The sequence below is a fragment of the Ornithodoros turicata genome, chromosome 2, assembly GCF_037126465.1.
Source record: "Ornithodoros turicata isolate Travis chromosome 2, ASM3712646v1, whole genome shotgun sequence".
NCBI classification, from domain to species: domain Eukaryota; kingdom Metazoa; phylum Arthropoda; class Arachnida; order Ixodida; family Argasidae; genus Ornithodoros; species Ornithodoros turicata.
The window spans coordinates 90,601,290-90,623,589 of record NC_088202.1 but is presented as its reverse complement, the minus strand read 5'-3'; the positions used below and the strand labels follow the sequence as shown (position 1 = coordinate 90,623,589).

The following is a 22,300-nucleotide window of genomic DNA, read 5'->3' as shown; positions in this document are numbered from 1 at the left end:
GGTCAAGGGGTCGGCTGTCAATCCGCGCAAAGTCGTTTGCCAACAAGTGACGCTCCCTCCGATAAGTGGGACATGCGATGATCACATGGTCCGCGGTCGCTGGCACACCACACTCCGGGCACAAGGGACTACTGGCACGCCCTATCTGGTAACGGTAGCGCGGCGAAAAGGCAACATTCAGCCGTAAGCGATGTAGGAGGGACGCGCGGTAAAGATGACGGTAAGCGACACGAGAATGTTGGGTCTACAATTCCCAGTATGGTACTGGCCGGGACATCCCGACGCCATTGTTCGCCGTTTCTTCCGAATAACGTAAACGGGGGGCAGAAACGCATTGGCGACGTTGAGTTTGAGTTTGATTATAGAAAAAAAAAAGAGAACGGAAGATATTGAATTCGTCACCTAACAAATTCTGCTACTTCCACAAAGGAAATGGAATGAATGAAAGGAGAAAGAAAACTGTAAAGATGAACATAGATAAACATAGAAAGACATCATCCCTCCAAGTAACCGAACTGTATGTGCACATGATTGTACGTGACCTGCTATACATCCCCTAGAAGTGAACTGACTTGCAAGAAACTGACAGGAACGGGGAACGCGACGACACATGCCTACACTCTAAGAAAAAAAAAGGAGTAAAACGGGGAGTAATTGCAGCTTCTACTCCCCTAGATTGCAGTTACTCCCTATTTTAGTCCCCTAACCCGACAGTTAGTCCCGACATTTACTCCCCAGGACTGCAAATTGTCACTGAACTTCGCGAACGGTCTCCCGCGTGCAATAGTTTATGTAAATATGTGCCCTTGGTCAATTTCATGGCGTAAGGCTGTGTAACTCAGACAACGTAGCAATTTTTCAGCCACACAGAGTAAGAAACATTCGCATATTTCTTCGCAAATTGTGCACTATGTATGGCGTAAGATTTTATATAACTCGGTATATCACGGTTGACGGTTTGCTTCAAGGTATTTTCATGCAAGCACACGAATTACGTACAGGTCTGGGACTTTTACAACAGCGCGTGAAATGGAGTCTCTACTCTGTAACGTTCATTTACTCCCGTGCGTTTGCTCCCGAAAGGGACTATTTTTTGTGGCAATGCATTTAGTCCTCAAAAGGAGTAAAAGTACTAGTTTTTTTTCCTTAGAGTGTAGAATGCGGTCCTAAAATACAGATTTCCTATCACTGCTCACGATGAAGTTGACAAGCGCTGTCACTTTGTCAAGCGTTGTCAAGCGACAAGTTGATAACGCCGCGTCTCTCTTCTTGGGTTCCCATACACCCAGCACTTCGATATAGTCGCAGTGGAGACATTATTTCAGTGCGTGACCGGCGTCATACGTTTAAAGGTTTTTGGGCTCTAGCTACATAGAAGAGGTTTCCGATGATTTAAAAGTCTGACAAAGTGTGCGAAAAAGCTGAAAAAAAGGTGAAAGTATAGTAGCGAGGTGTAATGACAACGAAAACTCTGCCTTGACGCATTGTTGTCTCCACGTGAAAAAATGAAGGCCATGTTCCCTCCCCATGTTCTTGAGGTGACCCCACAGGGGAAATTCTAGCTCAGAGTGTTATTTACACAGACAGGGAGGAATTGATGCTGGCGTCACCATGGGAGGTGGGGTAGGGGACAGGAGCCGCTCTGTCTCAACAAACCCAGCACGGAGGAGTGTTTGCAAGAGTTTTATTTTTATTTTTTCTCCCTCGCAACAAGTTCCGAGCAAATTATCTGAAAGCCCTGCCTGCGTCTATCGATAAGGCACTTCCAACCATTACGGCAGACGAACATTTTTGTTGTAAAGATGCATTCGACTTAACGTGCAGCCACAACGGCTCTCTGTCCATACGGCTCTCTGTCCTCAGAAGAAACAGCAGGATGAGAATCTGGTATGTACGGCTTCCTTTCTTGTTGGCGTGACACCGTTAGACCGTCTAAAATTGATTTTAGTACGGAAATCTTTCCTTTGTGATTTGCTCCCACCTATCAATAATGCTTGACGGTTTCTTCAACCCATTCAAGTCTATCTTTTCTGCGTCACAACTGCGTCAAAACCTAAAATTTTACGCACGAAGAGCGTCGTGCTGAACTCTTCATTTCATTCCCCCCCCCCCCCCCCCCACCCCGAACAAAACTACCCCTTCGAGGTAGAGGTAGTCAATTGTAACGTGTTCTCCCTCCAGGGGTAAATAAAACGGGAACGCAGCTTTGTGACTCGAATGTATTGAGCATTGTTAGTGTTCTGCGTGCATCGAATTTCAAGCATATTTGTGGAAACCTTTCGTCCAACGACAAGTGGAGTAACTTCATTGACGATACACATTTTTAGATTAGATTTTATTGACAGGGAACTGAAACGTGTAATGTCAGCGGTGTTCAGAATTCAGTTCTAAGTCCATCCTCCATCTCGGTCTCTCTCTCTCTTTCAGGTCCTTTCGAGCACACCTTTACAATTTCACATACTATTTTTTTTTTTTTTTTTTGTGAAACAGCTGACGAATTGAATAAGCAAGTGTTTCTTGTTTGCACCCGTTTATGACTGTCGGTTGTGCGCTATTTGTAGACATCCAACGCTGCGACGTACCCAAGTGTGACGAGCAAACGCGGCGACAAGTAAATGCCACTGCAAGTACATAACTATAGTTTTAGTCGATCGGAAGGGTGTTCACGACAACCAGCCCGATAACACGCTACGCCAATCGCGCGATTTCTCTCAACAGGCTAACGTCACATTGCTGGGCTTGGATATGACAGCTTCCTTTATCGTATCGTTTTCGTACGGTGCTTCGTTAAAACCATGATATATGAAAGTAGTGTCAGGCAAAATCCAGGATCAGTCCCTCATCTATATAGACGAACGCTTTTCACGTCAGTGTCAATCCACCCATAGACTCCAGCTTCGTCATTACACTCTTAACTCGGTACCCTTTAGTAAAGGGTAAAAAATCGCAATATTTTACCCTCTATTTCAGAAGCTACCAGGTACCCTCTGAGCAGTACCTTTTATAAAAGATAAAATAGAGGAAGAGGGGGAGTTCGTGATAGTTCATGTCGCTACACGTGTCCTTTTATAAAAGTTACAAGGAAACCCACTAATTAGAGGTTACGGCCTTCAATCCAGCACCTGCCCGGTAAAGGTTACGCCAACGTGCGGCTTTTTATACAGGATGTTTATTTTTATTCGCAACAGAGTAGCGCTCATTTGGCAGGTGGGTTATGTGAATTTTTGCTAATTAATCGATTCGTAGTTACAAACACATGCGTCAGGAAATGTCGGAAATGTTTGTAACTACGGATGGGTTAATTTGCGAAAATTAACATAACCCACTTGTCAAATGAGCGCTGGTGTGATGCGAATAAAAACAAACACCCTGTGCGTGGGATATGGACAGACCTTTACAGAACACACCAAGGTACCAAAATGAACCAGCAGAAAAGGAGATCTTGAACATATGTATATTACAAAAACAGAAGTCTGTGCAGAGGTGACACATTGTGCACAAGTGCGATTCTGATGTGAGGAGAAACCATGGTCGCCTTACCATGTATGTGGAAAAAAGAACTATCTTCTAAGTGAGAAGCAATGCATAAAAGTGCGAGGAAGGCAGCGAGTCAAAACAACTGACCTATGTTTGCTAAGCTGAACAGACCCAACGAAATGGAGAATTGCAGCAGAAGAAAATTTATTCCACATTCTTGTTGCAGAGGCGAGCGCAAATGGCAATACAGTATTACATAAAACGCACACAGCCTTGAGGAATATGAGTGTACAGTAACGCAGGAGACACTACCTTACTGCGTTATCAGCGTTGGAGGCGCTCTGGGACGAGTTTGTGAGGTACTGCATTGCGCTGGTGACGGTATGTGAACCTGCATGTGGGATCCTGGGAACAAAAGTTTGGGCAATGAGAGTAACATTTACGGAACCATTCAAACCCGTGCAAAGCACAAGCTATAAAGCAGCATAAATGCGGGAAGGCGTTCACTCCGCGATTGAGTCTTAGAATATCGTACGAATACAACAAGTAGGAAGCTGCGAATTATATATCTCGATGCATATATCCGCAGCTCGCACTACTACCCGAGAAACGTCATCATGACGTTGATAGACAGACAGAAACCGAAACAGCTCGGAAGGGGGGAGCTGGGTTCCACGAATTGGCAATTGTTTGCTGCCTCCTATTGAAAGAAAAGTAGAACCGAAGAGATAAACTGAAAGTCACTGGAGAGGCGTGTTAGCTTAGCTCAATTGGTAGAGCCCTGGACCGGCAATCCAGAAGATGTGGGTTCGATCCCTACAGCTGGCTAACCTTTTCTGTGACTTTCATCTTTCATCGTAGAACCGAAGGTCGCGTCCCTTTCAGAGACCATCGTAATCCCCTCAAAACCGTGGCTTTCGGGCATGACCTTGTTCGCCACTAGCTTTGAACGTAGTTCAACTCTACCAAACCCTTGGCGCTGTCGAACACTATGACGTCATTTGTTTACAAACAGGTAGAGGTCTATTGACTTGGCGACCAAGTAAGAGCAGAAAAGTAGCAAGCGTTAGTGGCGTTCATATGCAGGACCGCAAAACGCTTGCCATAATCACAACAAACATGCGCTAAGAGCTCTTGCTATCAAAATAACGCACGTACCTAGCACAAAATGTACACTTACCCAGTGTATGAAGTGTGTGAATTAGGGCTGCGGTGGTGACGTTCGTTTTCGGTTATATATTCTTTGCAATCTTCGCACTCACTACACTTTCCCCTGAGAACACCGAAGATATCCTTGTTTGCTAGCGACATCTAGCTTTTCCGTTGTTCCTGACGATACTATGATAAACGCGAGGAAAGCCACTGATTAAAACAGATTACACTTGTTAACGGACGGACGACGAGCGTTAAGCGTTTCAAGGAAACCGCTCTCAGTGTGGATAGACCTAGACCAGGCTCGGCTACCAACGAACCAGCGAAATCGGAAATCTTGGTGGTTGCGGCATTGACAATGGTTTTCCACCCTTTAGAAAGAAACATACTATCAGTATTCCAGACTGCGAACTTATAATCTGTGTTCATACAGCATTGATAACATGTAGTCGACGTATAGACGACGCTGAAACAGATAAAAAATAACAGCGTAGATTCGCAACTGTCTCGAATGGGAGGCTGAAACGTGGCATTATGCTGAAAAACAGAAGGAAAACAAACGATAAGAAACTAACAAAGAAATTATCGTTGGAGATTTCGCTTAGAAGTTACAGTGTCGGAGTAGAGGGTACATTTATAAGTTACAACAAGCTGTTTTTGTTCTTTCCGACATGTAACTTCTATTCGTGTTGTAAAGACATGACCTTGGTCGCTTTTAACCTCTAAATATACGTTACAGTGGTGTAACCTATAAGAAATCTCGAAATCTACGTCTATATAGAAGTTACATGTTTCTAAAAGTTACAATAAAAGGTACGGGTTTAAGAGTGTATTCTGGAGCTGTGAAAACAGGAGGATTCGGGAACGCGCTTCTCAGAAAGGCAGAGAACATGGAATTAGCTCCCTTACGATATTTCTAAAGTGAGAAACAGGAAACACCATATATTTATAAAGTGCGTGTAACATATGCCGCGGTCGCGCTCTTATCGAGAACGCGCATTTGGTAACAAATTATGTGACACGGACAGGCGTAGAGGGTGCAATACAAGATGAAAGTGGCTCAGAGAAAGTTCCAGTGCGATTTGGGATTGCGTGCTCAGTGTGTCAGTGTGGGGGGTCGCAAACGCAGAGGAGAATGGCTACTAGGGGTCGCGTCTTGCGCTTCCTCTTTACTCATTCGTCAAGACGGAGGAGGAGCGCTTCCTATAACCACACAGAAGTCCAAGCTGCGCAAGAAGCATATTGCAAAAACTCATACATTGTCACGTTCCTATTCCTTTCCACCAGGGTTTTGCTGGCATTCCTTTGCGTCGTTCACTGGGTGAGCTCCGAGTGCCCACGGGGAAACTGGCATCGCGTTTGGCCCTCACCACTAACTATCAATTTGGTGCGGCCAGGGTACTACGGCGAACCCAATGGAACCATCCTTCAAGCCATATCTCCGGAAGAAGTAAGGCAGATCATTGAACTCCACAACATGCTTCGGAACCGCCTGGCGGCGGGGAACTTACCTGGCTTCCCACCGGCAGCTAATATGCTTCGATTGGTGAGCTTTAATTATTCTTACCTGTGTCCTCATGTTTGACGTATCAAGGCACTGTCGGGCCAAAGGTACACTTATATGAAAAGATGCAGAAAACGGGCGTTGTTTCTTCAACTAACATATGTCAACGATTCCTGAGCAATGAAAGGGAGGCTATCTTTGTACTTCCAAGGTTAAATGAATAAGGGTGACATACGTAGTTGCAACAACAACAACGAATAAATTAATGATAATGAATGGGGAAATTCGCCACATAAGGTGCGGCCCACTACCCCAAGGCACAATGGGCAGGGTGAGATGCGTCCTGATGATGAGGGGATGAACGACGCTAAATAGAGGTAAACGTAGTTGCAGATGAGAGCAATTCTAGTCAAAGGGAATGTGTAAGATGTGCTCAGTTTAGCAGTTCTAAACGAACAATCAGCGATTTTCCCAGCACCCCAAAACACCCTCCCAATGAACACTCCCCCGACCCCCAAAAAAGAAAACAGCTAAGAAAACAAAAGAGCACAATACGCCAGCGGACACCCCGATGGGGTTCCAACTCTTCATGAGCTAATATCTGGTACATCCTCCTCTCACGTATGATTTCTCAAGCCACTCTTTTCATAGTGATACATCATTTTCCCGCGACGCACCTCGATCACTATGTATTGGCGTTCCATTGTGATTAGCAACGTAACCCTTGCTATGTAACCTACGCTTCAACACCGTTTTCCGTCCCGAGGGGATCTAGAGGGGGGGGGGGGGGGGGTCCTGATGTCCTGACCCAACCCTCAAGTTCTGCCGTTACATAGAGTTTCAAGTGGCCTTGGTAGTGCAATAGCATGTTGTCCAAGGCAAGAGCCCCATCAGAAAAATCCTGGATCCGCCTCTGTCGCTTTCCGTCTACCTGCATAACGGGAAATCATTGCACACCTGCCAGTGCAGGTGGACAAGCATATCCCGGTACTTGCATAACAGCTGTCCTCGATATGTCAAAACAGCATGGCGCTGTTTGTGTAGCAGCTGCGTTGCAATGTTACAGTGCAGAGCATGTGCTGTCCTTGTGCAAAGTACGTCCCATCTCAATTAAATTGAGAATTATGTATAGTTCTTAGACTAGACATCTTAGTCATCCGCATCCGTCCGACAGCACGAACTAGGGGACCCATCTTGAACACATCCTGCAATATGGCACGTCCATTTACGTGCAGTATGTGCATGGTACGCCAATCTGAGTTACCGGCGAGGAACACGCTAACGTCTGCAGGAGCGGCATCTTGTACTAACGTTTCGTATAATAACATGATGTCACATAGTACGCTTGAGTATTTGTGTCATAGTACTACTTTCGCTAGAAATCGACCAGAGTACGTATGGCGTGTAACTCGCCCGCAGCTGCTGACGTGAAGTGTGATGATAGGCGTCCACGTTTCTGTACGTGATGCGTCCGTGAAGATCTTTGTTCTCCCTTCGGTGCCGCGCAGCGCAGCAGATCCAGTCTGTGCTGTCGAAGCAGAACAGCTGAGACGATTTCTTCGAAGGAAGACCATGGCATATTCCAGGGCCCATGGCGGTACCATGTGTTGCGTGTAGCGCTTGTGCTTGGGGATGAGACTATGGGGCACTATACGGTTTGGGTGTGGCCTGAGGCGGGTCGCCGCCGTACGGCTCCCAACCAGGGATGGCGATAGTGACGAGTTGCCGACCTCATGTAGTGCCATATAGGCTGTCTCGTCCTCATGACAGGTACCGGTGGGAAGCCAAGACGAGAGCTGTTTTTGTAGACTTGTGGACTCCAACCAAGTAGGCTTGTGCAAGATATATATAAAAAAAAAAGTTGAGTTACTGAGTGCCAGGCAAAAAAGTAACTGGGTAGAGTGCTGTACTCGAAAAGTATTTGGCTAGAATACTAAATACCGTACTAAATACCCACAAAAGTAAGTCGTTACTTTCAAGATACTATCACTGAGTATCAATTTGTAAAACTTACTGTGAAACAAATGCAAACAAAGCGAAGACAAAAAGGGATATCCTTCGGATCCTCTCGTTTTCCTGCAATACCTTCCTGGTACACGCTCTCTTCTGCGGGTATGTCACCCGCACTGGTTTCGCTGGTTCCACTGTACATACCATCAGGTCAATGTAATAAATTTTCTTTATATATATATATATATATTGTTACAAGGTTTCGATCCCGCCCGATAATGTCGCTTGCACGGGTACCCGACGCTGCGCATTTCAAGCGGTAACATTTTTAGGCGTCCTTGCTCGCTATTACTCCATGAAACCCTGTTCCTCTTCCCCAGCTTCAACAAACCCCAATATGCACCAACATGCCCTTGAGACACGTTATCATATACACGTTGTCCCGCGTATATATCCACTAAACCTAAGGTACTGCGCGCTTTGGAAGGCTACGCCGCCTAATGACATGGTTACCCCGGGATATCCGAGTTAATGTACGCGCGTGTACGGGGCATTGTGCCCATTCAAAACAGACGAAGTTATTCTTTTTCCCAGCCTTCCTGTCCCCCGAAGAAAAAGAAATTAATGGGTGTATCTTAGTAACATGGGAAATGAGTACAAGTTACAGGCCTTTAAAAGTACATATTTGTAAGATATCAAGTTACTCCCAAAAGTAGTTAATAGAGTAGCTTGAGTATAATATTTAAGTTGCGTACAAGTCTGACTCCAAGGCACATCTTCATGCTCTTTGCTAGGATGGCTTCCAACTCATATCGGCTTACTGCAGCAATAGACGCGGACAAGGAGCTAGAACCTAAATGGGACAAACCACCTGCAGCACTTGTACCAACGACTCCGCTTTGTCCCTGTTATGCATGGCTTCCAACGTCCGTTCTGAAGGGACGCACAAGTTGTGCAAAAGAGGAATATGGTATGCCATCATCTGACGTATGAGGGATCGATGTAAATTGAAAAGTGCCCTGGTGGTGAGCCCCCGGCTAGCGCCACAGAGGCATCGTAGACTGTCGAGTCGGGACTCCGATCTTTCTTTCATGCAGCGCACTTCTGCCCTCCACGACAGGCTGCGGTCGGAGACACTTCCAGGGAACCTGTGATGCGTTACGCGGCGCACCAAGTGCTAGCTTATGTGAAGCTAGAAGTTCTTCAGATGTGGGCGAGTGTAGGGCAAATATACAGTCTTGTCATACGAGATACCCACGCCTCTGTGAACCAGAAATGTAGCTACAACATCGAAAGCATTATGAAGGCGACGTTCTAACGCTGGCTGCTGTTTCTCGGTTGACCATACATGTACGTCATCAGCGTACAAGCTTATGCACACGCCCCGTGGAAGGAGGCCAGGGCCCCGATCTTTAAATATAACGATAACGACCGCTAGGTGAAAGTTGAAGATCGGGGCCCTGGTAAGGCAGCCATAACTATGTTGAACAGGAATGGGCTAAGAACACCACCATTTTGGACACCTGCTGTTGCACGATGTGGGAGGTTTCGCCTTCTGAGGGCTTCACGTACCTGTTACATAAATATTTATATATCCGCCTGAGAGCTCTTACCGTATGTACACCCGCTGAAAACAAGCCATGCAGCACATGGCTGTGGCTTAGGAAGGGAGTTGCCTCAGGACAGAAGCCGCCGATATTTCGAACAGAGACTGTTCTTCTTCTGGGCTTGTGGTGTCATACGCTCGCTTGACATCTAAAAAATGCCGTTAGAGTGAGCAGATCGTCTGCTATAGCCTGCGTTCTACCTGGGTTACAACATTTAACACACAGTCCATTGTATGTGCGTGCTCTTCTAAAGCCCGCCTGTGCCGGAGGTAATACGTGCAACCGAGTACATGTATGGCTCCATTTCATACGTTGTAGTCCATGGATTCGTTACGCAAAATCTCACATTCGTAATTTGAAAAGTGTTTGTGCTGTTGGGTTTCTAAAACCGCAATGAGAACGTCTTTTTCTCTCTCTCTTCTGCATCTGTCTGCTCCTTCTTTGACCATATCGTTCTCCTTGGAGATGTGTATTCAGGGATTTTCTCAGCACGCCGCCCCTAACATATCTTCCCATAAAGAACACTCTCCCCCAAATAGTACCACCCAAAAATAGTACCGCCCCCCCCCCCCCACCACCACCACCACCACCACCACGGAGTTCCAACCTTCAATGCGCTCTTTTCGTAGTGACGCTATATGTATCATTTTCCGGCTTTCCCACGACACAACTCAATCGCTATGCATTGGCCTTCCATATAGTGGTCAGCAACGTAACTCTTGCTACGTAACCTACACTTCAACACCGTTTTCCGTCTGTCTGCACAACGAGAAATCATTGCACAACTGGCAGTGCAGCTGGAACAAGCATCGTGATACTTGCATAACAGCTGACCTCGATTCATCAAAAATACCATGGTGCTGTTTGTGTAACAGCTGCGTTGCAATGTTACAGTGCGGAGCACGTGCTGTCTTCGTGCAGAGTATACGTTCCATCTTAATCCGCGCTCTGTTTCACACACATTGAAGCATTTAGTGTTATCCATTACCCACTTACTCAATAAGCATGAATAGGAGACTCATCTCGAAGACATCCTGGAAAATGGCACGTCCATTTGCCTGCAGTATGTGCATGGTCAATCTTAGTTACAGCCGATAAGCACGCTATATAGCGTCTGCGGGAAGAGCCACTTGTGCTAACATTTTGTACCATAACATCGCCACATAGTATATGCTTGAGTATTTCCATCATGGTACTAATGTCCAAAACGTACTTATATGTGTAGCATAATACGAAGAATCGAAGATCAACAGCTTTATCTTAAAGGTAGTGTCCGGACAAAAAACGCAGTTGAACTGAAGTTGCGATCGGAATAGTGCATGGATGCCTGGAATACATGTAACCGGAATATTTCGTTTGGAAGCAGTCGGAAACATTAGAAAATGAATTTAGCGGATGTTGCAGCCGGCTGCGCGCTCCTGTCTAAATTCGGGCAACAGTGTGCGGACCGACGTCACTGGAGTCGGCTATGAAGGCAGGCAGGCTGTGCGTCACAAAATGCGATCTTCTGACCCGCAATCTGCTGCCGAACAGTCGCTAGAAACATCTGCGTTCAAGTAGCACAGAAGTCATTTTTAACACCCTGTTTTCTTCCTATAATACTGTTAAGTAGGCCTGTAAGATGCACCATGCGAAGTAATTCACACCGCAGAGCCATAATTATTGCAGAAAAAAGCGACCGTGCGCAACGGTGGTGAAGAGCAGTACCAGCCTGTGATGTGCCTGCAACCTCGCGCTGACGCTATAATGAGAATGCTTGCTGATTGGTCTAGAGAAATGTTGTCTGCTACTCCGCTGTCGTCTGCTACTCGGCTGTTCGGGGTTCTGAAAAAGCCTTTCTCCTGGCTCGGTAATGATTCGACCCGCTCCTTCTATCCCCAATTCTCCGGGAGAACTGGCAAAACTAGTTTACGGCGGCAAAGGGACAAGGCGCTGACCCTCACTGACCAGCGAACCAGAACGAGTTCTCCTTATCGGTGACGTGCCATCATACCTCCTCATCATCCTTATATACCTGGATTGGCGAGTTAAGGGTGAACGGGCGGAGCCATACCTGGATTGGCGAGTTAAGGGTGAACGGGCGGAGCCATGTTTATGTGAGTTTTTTTCTGGGAAACAAACTGCACACATCAAAACCTTTCGCGCTATTCGGTAAAATGACACACACACTTTCATCAGACGTCTTAATCTGAAATTTTTTTTTGGTGGCCCTCTGTACTCCTTTCATGCTTTCATTGGTATCGGACCGCAACGAGCCTGGCGACGCCATCAGCTCAGAGACGGCCGGAAGCTGGCAGTTGGTTTCGAATTCCATGTTTTTGATGTTTTATGAAAAAACACGTACGAATTTTGCGAAACTTTTTTGGTGTTTTCTTACTGGAAGGCATCTCCAAGTGGATATCACATTAATTTTAGGATTCCATATTCCTCGCGGATTGGGGTGAAAAATCGAAGTATATTGCATGTATCGCAAAACTTTAGAATGGGTAATGCTCAGTTAATGCCCTCAAAGTACACCGGTGCATTTTATCAGCAATTTCCCAGGACCGTTGTGTTTGGAAAATGACTATCGTCAATGCATGCCGTCTTTAGAAAACAACAAGCACATAAATCTCTCTATGGTGCATAATGATCCCTCTGTTCATGCAGTGTTTGTGAAACATAGCACGAACCTAGCTTTTTTTCGAAGATGAGATAGACACATGCTACTCATGATCCATTATTTATAACGCATTCAATCGTATACACTTTCGCGAAGGCAAGTTTGTTCACTCCGTCGCAAGGCGCGCGCGCGCACGCACACGCACACACACACACACACACACACACACACACACACACACACACACACACACACACACACACACACACACACACACACACACACACACACACACACACACACACACACACGCACGCACGCACGCACGCACGCACGCACAAAAGTATATATTCGTAGCGTAGGTTAGGGAAGCGGTTAGGGAGGACTCAGTAGTGGACCGATCGTCGAGTCGGGGTGCTCTACGCGGTTCGCTTGCGGGACCTTGCTGAAGCATTCTGAAATGTGCGGGACCCTTATGGTTATAGGTCCCGAAACGTCATGTATTTTTTAACTGTTTCTAAACTGTTTTATTTGTCGTGCTGCCGGTGTGCCTCTTGTTTTCAGAATAAATATTCGCAATGAGAACAATCCTGGCCCGGACAGGTATGTGTGGCCCGAGCCCGACCCATGCAGTGGCCGGATGGCCTCGGGCTGGCCCGGCCCGTGTCGATCTCTAATTGGGATACCCCTAGGATTTTCTGTGCGATGTGAGCGAAAATCCAGTAGTCAGTCGTTTATCCAGAGTCCCGAGCACGGAGGGGTGTTGGAAAAAATTGGGGGGGGGGGTCATTATTATAGTTACGACATTACAGCTTAACATATCATTACATGTTGCTAAAGCTGAAATCGCAAGGGCACTCCCTGTAGGGGGTACACTGGTGAAAAAGTTAGGGGGGTGTCACTGAACATTGGGGGGGGGGGGGGGGAGTGTTAGCGGGATTAGCGGTGCGTAGGGGGGTCTGGCAAAATCACTGGCAGTAGTAGCGCTGAGTGGCGATAGATCGCGCCAGGGGTACCGCACTGCAACAGCCTATATGCGCGGCGCAACACGGCGTGTAGCGCAGACTGCACAGTAACTCGAGTAGAGTATTGAAGTTACGTATCATAAATACTTTTGCGAGTAACTTGGTATCTTGCAAATACTTTCAAAGGTCAGTATTTAGTGATCTATCTTAAATACTTTTTCAATAACTTCTACTCATTTTCCGAGTTACTTTGAAGATACTGTTCTGTGCGTGACATGGAGGTCGAGCGAAAGATTCTCTTTTGTCTCAGCAACACGCTTTGTGCTGTATACATACGCTATTCGGATCCTCCACGTCCCTTCTGGGAAGGGGTATAGCGTGCAGCACCTCAGGTTTGGGAGCATGCTTGAGGCGATGTGTTGTCCTGAAGGGTATGCTGGTAAGCCATTGAGACTCCTATCAGGCAGGATAGAAGACCCGTGCCGAAACCCGTAGCGAAAGAGGGCACATAAAATATTAATAACTCTTTATCAGGTTAAAGCAGCGAAACGACAGTAAATTCTGTTGTTTCTGTAGAGGATTCGATCGCATATATAGAGCGCCTGTACAATATTGGGTTAATGTGTTTTAAAAAAACGGAGGAAACTGTCGCGAATAGTCATTTTGAAAAGCAATTGTTCCTGCGAGCTAATAAAGTTTTTTGGTAATGCCATTTTCAACTTCACGCTCTTCGTATTTCTTTGATAGCGAATTCCAACTGTGACGTCAAAGTGTCTTAAAGTAACGAGTTACTTTTGAGAGTATTTAATACTCTATCTTAAATGCTTTTCAAGATTGGGTATTTAGTACTCTACTCAGTTACTTTTTTGCCCGATACTCAGTAACTTAAGTTAAATACTTTTTGTAGTATCTTGTAGAAGCCTGTTGTAGCGCAGCGGGCAAACTCGCTGGCGGGCTAGCTGGCTGTCGGTGCGCCTCGTGGCTCAGTGTTCAAAGCTCGTGGCTGTGGGCTCAGGAATTGGGGGGGGGGGGATATGTTTATTGCGAAAAAAAAGAGGCAGGTAAAAAGGAAAGGTCAGCCAGGCAGAAGCCGACTTGCTATTCCTCAGGAATGGCTGGTAGACTGTGTGCTGTATTTTACTTTAAGACACATGGCCCTTTCGTCACTACCACCACCACTATAAAATGTGGTCATGGAACGACCGAGAAAGCGGCCTCTTACTGAAGAACAGACGATCGAGCAGAATAGAAAGCATAGAAAGCAGTCCTGACTGGGTCGGGACAAACCTCTCCAAATTTTTCTTTCATATCCAATCCAATTCAAAGCATGTCAAGGCGCAGCGTCTTGCTTCGTGGCGAGCCTACCGACGAAGACAAGGGGATGAAACTTCAGATTGAGATTTCAGATGTGTTTTTTCATTGATACAAAACAATACACTTGATACAATAAACTTTGTTACCGTTATCAGTGGAAGTCTGCAAAAGGGAGCGGAAGGGGCAGGTCCATGTCCTATTCTCATTCCGTATATCGAAACAACCGTTTTCGCAACTGTTTTTACAGCGACAGCTGTTTGTCGGGGGTGAAGGAAGCATCGGAGAAGCGTGCGTGCGCCATGTGTCCAAATATTGCGGCACGGTGAGTCACGGAAGAAGCGCGCTGCGAAGGTGGCGTGATGCGACGTTGGGTATCACGTGAGGTGTGGTGATGCGCAGGTGGCGGGAGTGGAGAGCACAAGACGCCAGGTGACAGGGGTGGCATCCAATGTATTGCTCCATAGACGAAAGCGTGCTTGGCGAACGCAATGCATTCTGGACAGGTCCTGGTCGCACGTCACATCAAACGTCAACGCACGTGACCTTACGTGACCAAACGTGACCTTAAAGATGGCCGCACAAAGTTTTGTTTGCTGTTTACAATGTTTACTGTTTCTGTACACCGTTTCGGGCGTCTTTCGACCTCGGTAATTGTTTCCATCCGATAATCTCGCATTAAACGCGCAGTTTTGTTCATGAGGCCTCGTACTGTTGACCACTTCCAGAGATGCGATGACGACCCGGCACTATGACACACTGAGCCGATGCGATTTACTTAAACTAAGGAGAAATGGGCTACCAAGTCTGTGAGCCATGCCTTTCACCAGTATGGCTCTGTCAAGGAAGGTTCCTAGTGAATGTTCTTCTTGTGTGCTTGCAATACAAACTCGTTCGTTCAGAAAAGATTGTAAAGAGTCCTGAACATCTGCACAGGGCACAGGGCATGATATATCGTGCGTGAGCAGGGTTCGAGATGCAATGCATTTGGAAATGCGTGCGTGCGGTGGTGCTGGTGCTGGTGAAAGGCTCGCCGTTGTCGGCCTCACACACTAAATTTTTACACCGTTCTTCGTGTCAATTGGGTGCGTCATATCGCACACCCTTTTGGGTGTAGAAGCTACACCCAACATAGTGGGTGTAATGAAATACACTTTAATCATATGCGGTGTAATGACTAAACCACACACTAAACTTTTTTACATCCCTTTGAGGTTGAGGTGGGTGTACCAGAACTCACACCCCTTTGAGTGTAAAAATTTGTATAGGTGTAATGAAATACACTGTCAAAGTGTATTTCACAACACCCTCAAACTTTCACACTTAAAAGGGTGTGAGTTATGGTACACCCACATTACCTCTGAAAGGGTGTAACGTCTACCTAGCGGGTGTGAGTCTTGTTGGTCTACACTGGTTGGACGAATTGGACGACACCCTGATTGAATTTTTGGTGTAAATAAACACGCTTAAGCAATGGAGTAACGTGTGCAGCTTCCATAGTGTTTCCATAGGATGTGTACCATGCATATCAAGCAAAGTAAATGAAAAACATGAACCTGTGATGCATTGTGCATTCCCAATATAGCAAATCCGATCTGATGCCATATTGGACCAATATGCGGTCTGATATACGGATAACGATATACGCGCTTAAATGGGATGACGAAGCAAAAGCTCACTTAGAAAGGCATTCCCTTTCTACGAGAAAACAGATACTGTATACATTGCCTGTCTTGAAACCTGTGGCTACCACGGGGAAACATCCCATGTCATCATCACCTCTTCATTTATTGTTGTTGTTGCTGTCTTGCAAGCGTCTGCAAATTCGATAGCCCTGCTCGCATTCCAGACAAAACGTAGGGTGAGGTGCCTAAGGTTAATATGATTATATACACAAAAAACACTGAAGCGAGGAATTGCTTGGCGTATCAACTCACCATCAAGATAATGTTTGTGTTTCTTACTGGTTTTGGTATGAAGGAAAATGAAGACTCAGTGTACACGCCACTTATATTCGACCACATAGTTTACTCGTTACACCCCACTGTTAAGATGTATTTCATTACACCAACTATGTTGGGTGTAGCTGCTACACTCAAAAGGGTGTGCGATATGACGCATCCAACTGACACCAAAACGGGTGTAAAAAGATTTAGTGTGCATTGTTAAACATTTTAGAACAAGGCAAACACCCTTAAACCATTGCACCCTTATTACACCCCTAGTACGCCTTTAACACGCCAATGCAGATGTGCACCCAATTCACATCCACATATGAGAGCATCAACCTCGCAGTAGTGTAATATGAGTGTGATCTGGGCGTGTATTGCAGAATACACCCCTCTTACACTAACATGGGTGTACAAAATTTTAGTGTGCACAGATATTGGCAACATCACGACTGACGCCCTAGGGGGAGCGCGTGCGGCGGCGTGCGTATGCGTTGACATTCTCCTTCTAGCTGACGCGCGGCCTATGATTGCCTATGATACGCAGGGGTAAGCACAGGTTGGTTACCACGGCAACCCGCACGCGCACGCATTCGCACGCATTGGAATGCAACAGTGTGAACCGGGTTTACAGAACTCTCAGACACAGAGAAAGAATCGTTTTAAAGTCTGCCCACACTGCGTAGCGACAAAGCTGTGGCTGTATTTCAGCTGCGAGTTTCCAAAGGTTGCACAACTACTCGGATTTTTTCCCTTCGGTTTTTACCGTTGGAGCAGGGAATGTAGTTTGTAATGGAATGAGGAAAATTCAACATGGCGCTTGCTGCTGCTGAAAAAAAAAATTAATTGCGTTGAAATCGTTGACTTGGAAAAATCTCAGAGCTAAATTCAAAACCTGAGTTTTTTAAATTAAAATTTAACAAAATTGCTTCTACTAAATTGCAAAAGTTCTGTACAGTGTCGCTGATCCCATATTCTTCCGTGGCGTGGTTTTCTTCTTATTTTCTTTTGTGTTGTTATTGAAACACCCTGTATATCAGTGGCAGAATGTCTATGAAACATAATTTTTTTAAATGTCGCCGCAGGAGTACGACGGAGAAGTTGCTCGGCTAGCACAGGTCCACTCCCAGAGCTGTATCTTCCAACATGGTTGCAATGGCTGTGGAAACATGGGCAAGTACAATAGCTTATGCGAGTCTAGAATCCTGGCATAAGATCGGCACGCGCAGGCCAGTTCGTCGGTCAGAATCTGTACCTGGCTCCTCGAGGCACCTGGACCAATGCTCTCAATACCTGGTGGGATGAGTACAAGCGAACCAACAGTGCGATTGTCCGGAGCTACGTTTTCTCTGCAAGTAACGGGCATTTCACCCAGGTAAAACAGGCAGTGTAAAAGAACAGTTACGGGAAAGATTAATCTGGTCTTCCACTTGTTTCAACTATTCTTCATGCAGATGGCATGGGCAAGAACTACGAAAGTAGGCTGTGGCGCCACTGACTGCCCTCGACTTGGTGGTCGCTATATGGTATGCAACTATAGCCCAGGGTAAGAGCTCCACAGGTGCAACTCGTGGCAAAGGGAGTGCGTACATCGTGCAGAAATAAGCCGTGAACATTCTTAACACCAGTTGCAGATTTCTGAATGTGGCCAAGTTGCAAAACGGAGCCATTTTGATTATTTCCTTCCCCAGGGTTGATTTATGTCGAGCGTCACACGCAATGCTCAGGTCCTATTATTACCATGGTTTCATCCTAACATGCCGCATAATTACTCCGATTTAGAGGATACGTCCTTTTCCCCCTTACCATTGGTCTTGGCGCACGTCTCGTTGACATCTGTTCGATTCGTGCAGACTGATATGAGTTCCGGAGAAAGTGGCACAGTTTGGAACCATCATCATAGTTTGGCTAGACAAAAAAAAAAAAAAAACAGATCTAGGCAAAAAGGAGACGGAAAGGACATCGTCATTTCCCTATTTACAATACAGGATTAGCATGTACACTTCCCAAGACTCTGATTTTGTTATATGAAGGCTCATTAATCCCCTTGCTGGATGCTCTTTCGTTCCATAATGCGCTATGGCTAGCAGCTGTACGGCACCTCAGGTAATGCATTTCCTGTATCTGTTCATTGCTTTCCTCCAGGGGGAACATCATTCGTCAGCCGATATACCAGCAAGGAAGTGCGTGCTCGCAGTGCCCCAGCGGGTCCTCTTGTGGAACAACTGGATTTGCAGATAGCCTATGTGGTACGATTGCACTGTTAATTTTACAGTTGCAAGTATCTCTATCCCCAGTGATGCTACACATGGATAAATTACGAGCTTAGTCCCGATAAGGTTTTTTCTAAACTACTATCGATTCTGGCCAATACAATTATCCAAACGATTCTAACTCATTTAGCACCACCTTAGATCCCTTTTGAGGTCAATATGACGGCGGCCACTACTACTTGTCGTATACTGCATTTTTCATTTTTTTCTTGCTGCGTTAGAATTGGAGTTCTGGGTTTTCGGAAGCTCTCTCTTTTCTTTTTTGGCATATTCGGACCGTGTTTTTCGGAGTTTATTTTGGACGACTGTGGTAATAGTGATACCAGGAATTCGTAGAAAAAGCGACAGCTGCGAAAAGACACGGTCGAAAAAAGAATGAGAAGCTGCCATTCACAAACGCTTACTGCTACGCGGCACAACTTGTTGACGATACCACATCACGATCACCTGGCAACTTGAGAGAGAGAGAGAGAGAGAGAGAGAGAAATACACGATGACGATGATATGGGGATGACTTCCGCTCATTGAGCAGAATGCTACCCATTGCTATTGGGCAACTTGAAGAACTCATAGTCGCAATGAGTTTTTTGGCTTGCGCCCCGTCTTATACTGTCCGCGTTGCAACAACTATAGCTGTACTTTCAAGAAGACAATTCGTATGTCATCCGTGCTGCTATGTCCACTTTGAGAAGGAGACGAAGCATGATTCGCGAAAAGATGGGAAGAAAAATCATGGTCGATCCATCGGTGGATTCGACGAGAATGTGTTAGCATTAAAACTCGAAAGCCATTTGGGAGCTCCCCTTCACAACGCTACACAACCCTGCACACGACCATACACAAGACAGCATTCGCAGCCAAACGAGCATTTCGGGCTTACTCTGATTCAGCATGTCGGCACCGTCTCGCAGAGTTCTTACGGCGCCGCTCCTTAGCGCAGCTTTCATAACCCGTGGCGCGCCGACGCAGAGACATATGAACCTGTAGACCACCACAGCTGCATTGCGGAGTGCCCACGCCGTGGCCGCGTCGCACTCTTCACGCGCCCTCTCCTTCCCTCTCCACTCACCGCGCATGATCGCCGCGCCGTGAGGACAGACAGACCACGCCGCGATTTTAGTGTAGCGAGGACTATAATGCTAACGCATTAAAACCATGAGCACAGGACGTTTTCCAAGTAGACCTGGGAAATGGCCTATCACCTCAAAATATTCTCATACGAACACGGTCACTAAACAAGGCACACTATTCAGTGATTCCAACGTCCTGGTCGCAAGGAGGGAGTTCACCCCATTGCTTTGCGGAAGGCTGTTCGATCCTGGCCGAGGACGGTAGCAATGCGGAGGGGGGGGGGGAGGTAAACATTGCTTCCAGCACCGTGTGTTGGAGATTGCCGGCGCACGTCAAAAGAACCCCGGGTTGTCGAGATTATGCGCAGTCCTACCCTACGGCACATGCGGCATGTCCCCACACAAAGGGGCTGACTCACCTTACGTATAAATCTACTCCCAATTTTAAGTATAGTGACCCACGATGTCTCGACACAAAAAGAACCATGGCATGGCATGGCTTTTCTTGCTGAGCTCTCTGGTTCTGCAAGTTCTGAAGTTTCTCGCATAAATCCAAATTACTTTAAATTTTACCGGCACATGTTTTACAGATTTACGATTTTTTTACAAATCTAAAAACCCGTAGCAACAGTTAACTTATAATCTCATTACGTACTACAGTGAAAATGCTATAGTGAAGCACGCTAAAACGGCATAAGTCGACTTCGCACGGGCCACGTTCTCTTTCAAAATTATGGCTTTCAGCGGTTAAATATAACAGATGTTGGTAAAGCTGTTTTTAGTTTCAGTCTATACGTGTCATTGAAACTGGACGCCTCCAAGAAAATGAATTCCGTCTATTGTTGCACGAACCTCATACTTAGGTCGTAAGCGACAACCAAGCGACAGGCTTGCGTTCGCTCGGTCAAAACGTAGCAACCTCGTGTGCTTTCGTGGCGCTTTCCGAGCGGCAGGTGCTGGCTAGCACTTTTTCCGCCCGGCCTCCAACGACCGGGCAGCGGATTGCACAACTATATCCAATGTCGTCACGTCCGCACCGCGAGGGTATCGAGTGCCCGCACGTCGAGGCTCACATGGGTTAGCGGACAAGGGAACCCGAAGACGAGCGACCGCGATGCCCCTAGCGTGATCCAACGACTAAAACCTCTAGATACCTGGCACTCATGTTCGCGTGACAACGGTCAAGTGGTCCAGCGCGGGCGCCGACCTAGTAATTTCCGAGCGCTAGACTGTGTTGCCACGAAATGAACACCCGAATTCGCCATTAATATCGAGGATATTTCGATTTGTACTCGAATTTGTTACTTTCCCATACGTCCATTTAGTATACATCTATCCATTCATTCAAATGTTCATCATCCATTGTAAGTTAGCATATTTCTGTATATATCAGCAGTACATGCATCTGAAATGTGTAAAACGAAAATATGCAGTGGGGTTCAGCACAATTCAATGTTTAGAATACTTTAGAGTAAGGCTGAATGTTCAGTCCGAATGCCACATTACACGAACAGAGATCCGTTGGATTATTTCCACGGATCGAGTCCTATACTTTCTGCCATCGAAGTGTTTCTGCATTTGTACGGACCTCGTCTCCAGAAAGATTACGAAATCCGAAGACAGAAAACGATAGTCGGTTTACACAGTTGTGTGTAATAAAGTGCTCCCTCTCAGGTGTTGTTAACTTTTACCACGGGCAAAAATGTCTGACTGAAGTCCTTTTTTCTATGTGCAGAAAGATCGGGATTCTACAGCAATGCGTATGAAAGTGAACTTCCGGAAGAATACATCACGCTGTTCAACGCCACATGGAGTTTTGGAAACGGCATGGCCCGTTTACCAACTCATCTAAGGCTGAAATGAAGAAACGTAACTCCCACGAACTCGTTCCCAAGGATACGCAAGGATTCGTTGCGTGCAACTGTTCAGAGCAATGGTCTGCATCCTCATGTATCTCTGCGTGCGGGACATCAAGAACCACATGTGACAACAGGAGATGCTGGGGTATAACAGGAAGTCAACCATATTAAAGAAGCAAGTCATCTGACGCGCTCTCGTGTCATTTTGATAATGTCAATAAAATTTTAATTATTTTCGTATTTAAAACTCTCTTTCAATGCAGGTCGACAGGTCAAATTTAGGTCAAGTCCAGGTTGAAATTGGTGCATACGTAGGGTTCTTCGTTTTCGGGTTAAACCCGGTTTTTCACGACAGTTCCCTCCAGAACAAGTTTTCAATAATTCGGGTAAAACCCGATATCTACCCGAAATCTTTGTGGTCCTTCAACTTGTCTTTAGGCAAACCGTCGGAAAAGTGAATCATAATATCAGCAAGGAGAGCTGTTTGTGACAACTTATTTGTCCTCCTTTTATAATCCCCTCCTGCAGGAGTTAAACACAAGCTTTTTTGGAGCTCGGGCAAGTATATCATACCTGGGTAA

General features: G+C 46.1%; 1 protein-coding gene across 1 annotated transcript; it reads left to right on the top strand.

Moving 5' to 3' along the window:
• Positions 1–467: 467 nt before the first annotated feature.
• Positions 468–21,907, top strand: LOC135384863 (scoloptoxin SSD976-like). The gene is made up of 9 exons (XM_064614047.1): positions 468–517; positions 1,803–1,887; positions 5,917–5,950; positions 6,027–6,175; positions 17,603–17,690; positions 17,747–17,892; positions 17,972–18,063; positions 18,663–18,766; positions 21,596–21,907. Exons 1-9 carry the CDS (start codon positions 468–470, stop codon positions 21,721–21,723), a joined length of 876 nt encoding a protein of 291 aa, XP_064470117.1. The 3' UTR covers positions 21,724–21,907.
• The last annotated feature ends 393 nt before the right edge of the window (positions 21,908–22,300 follow it).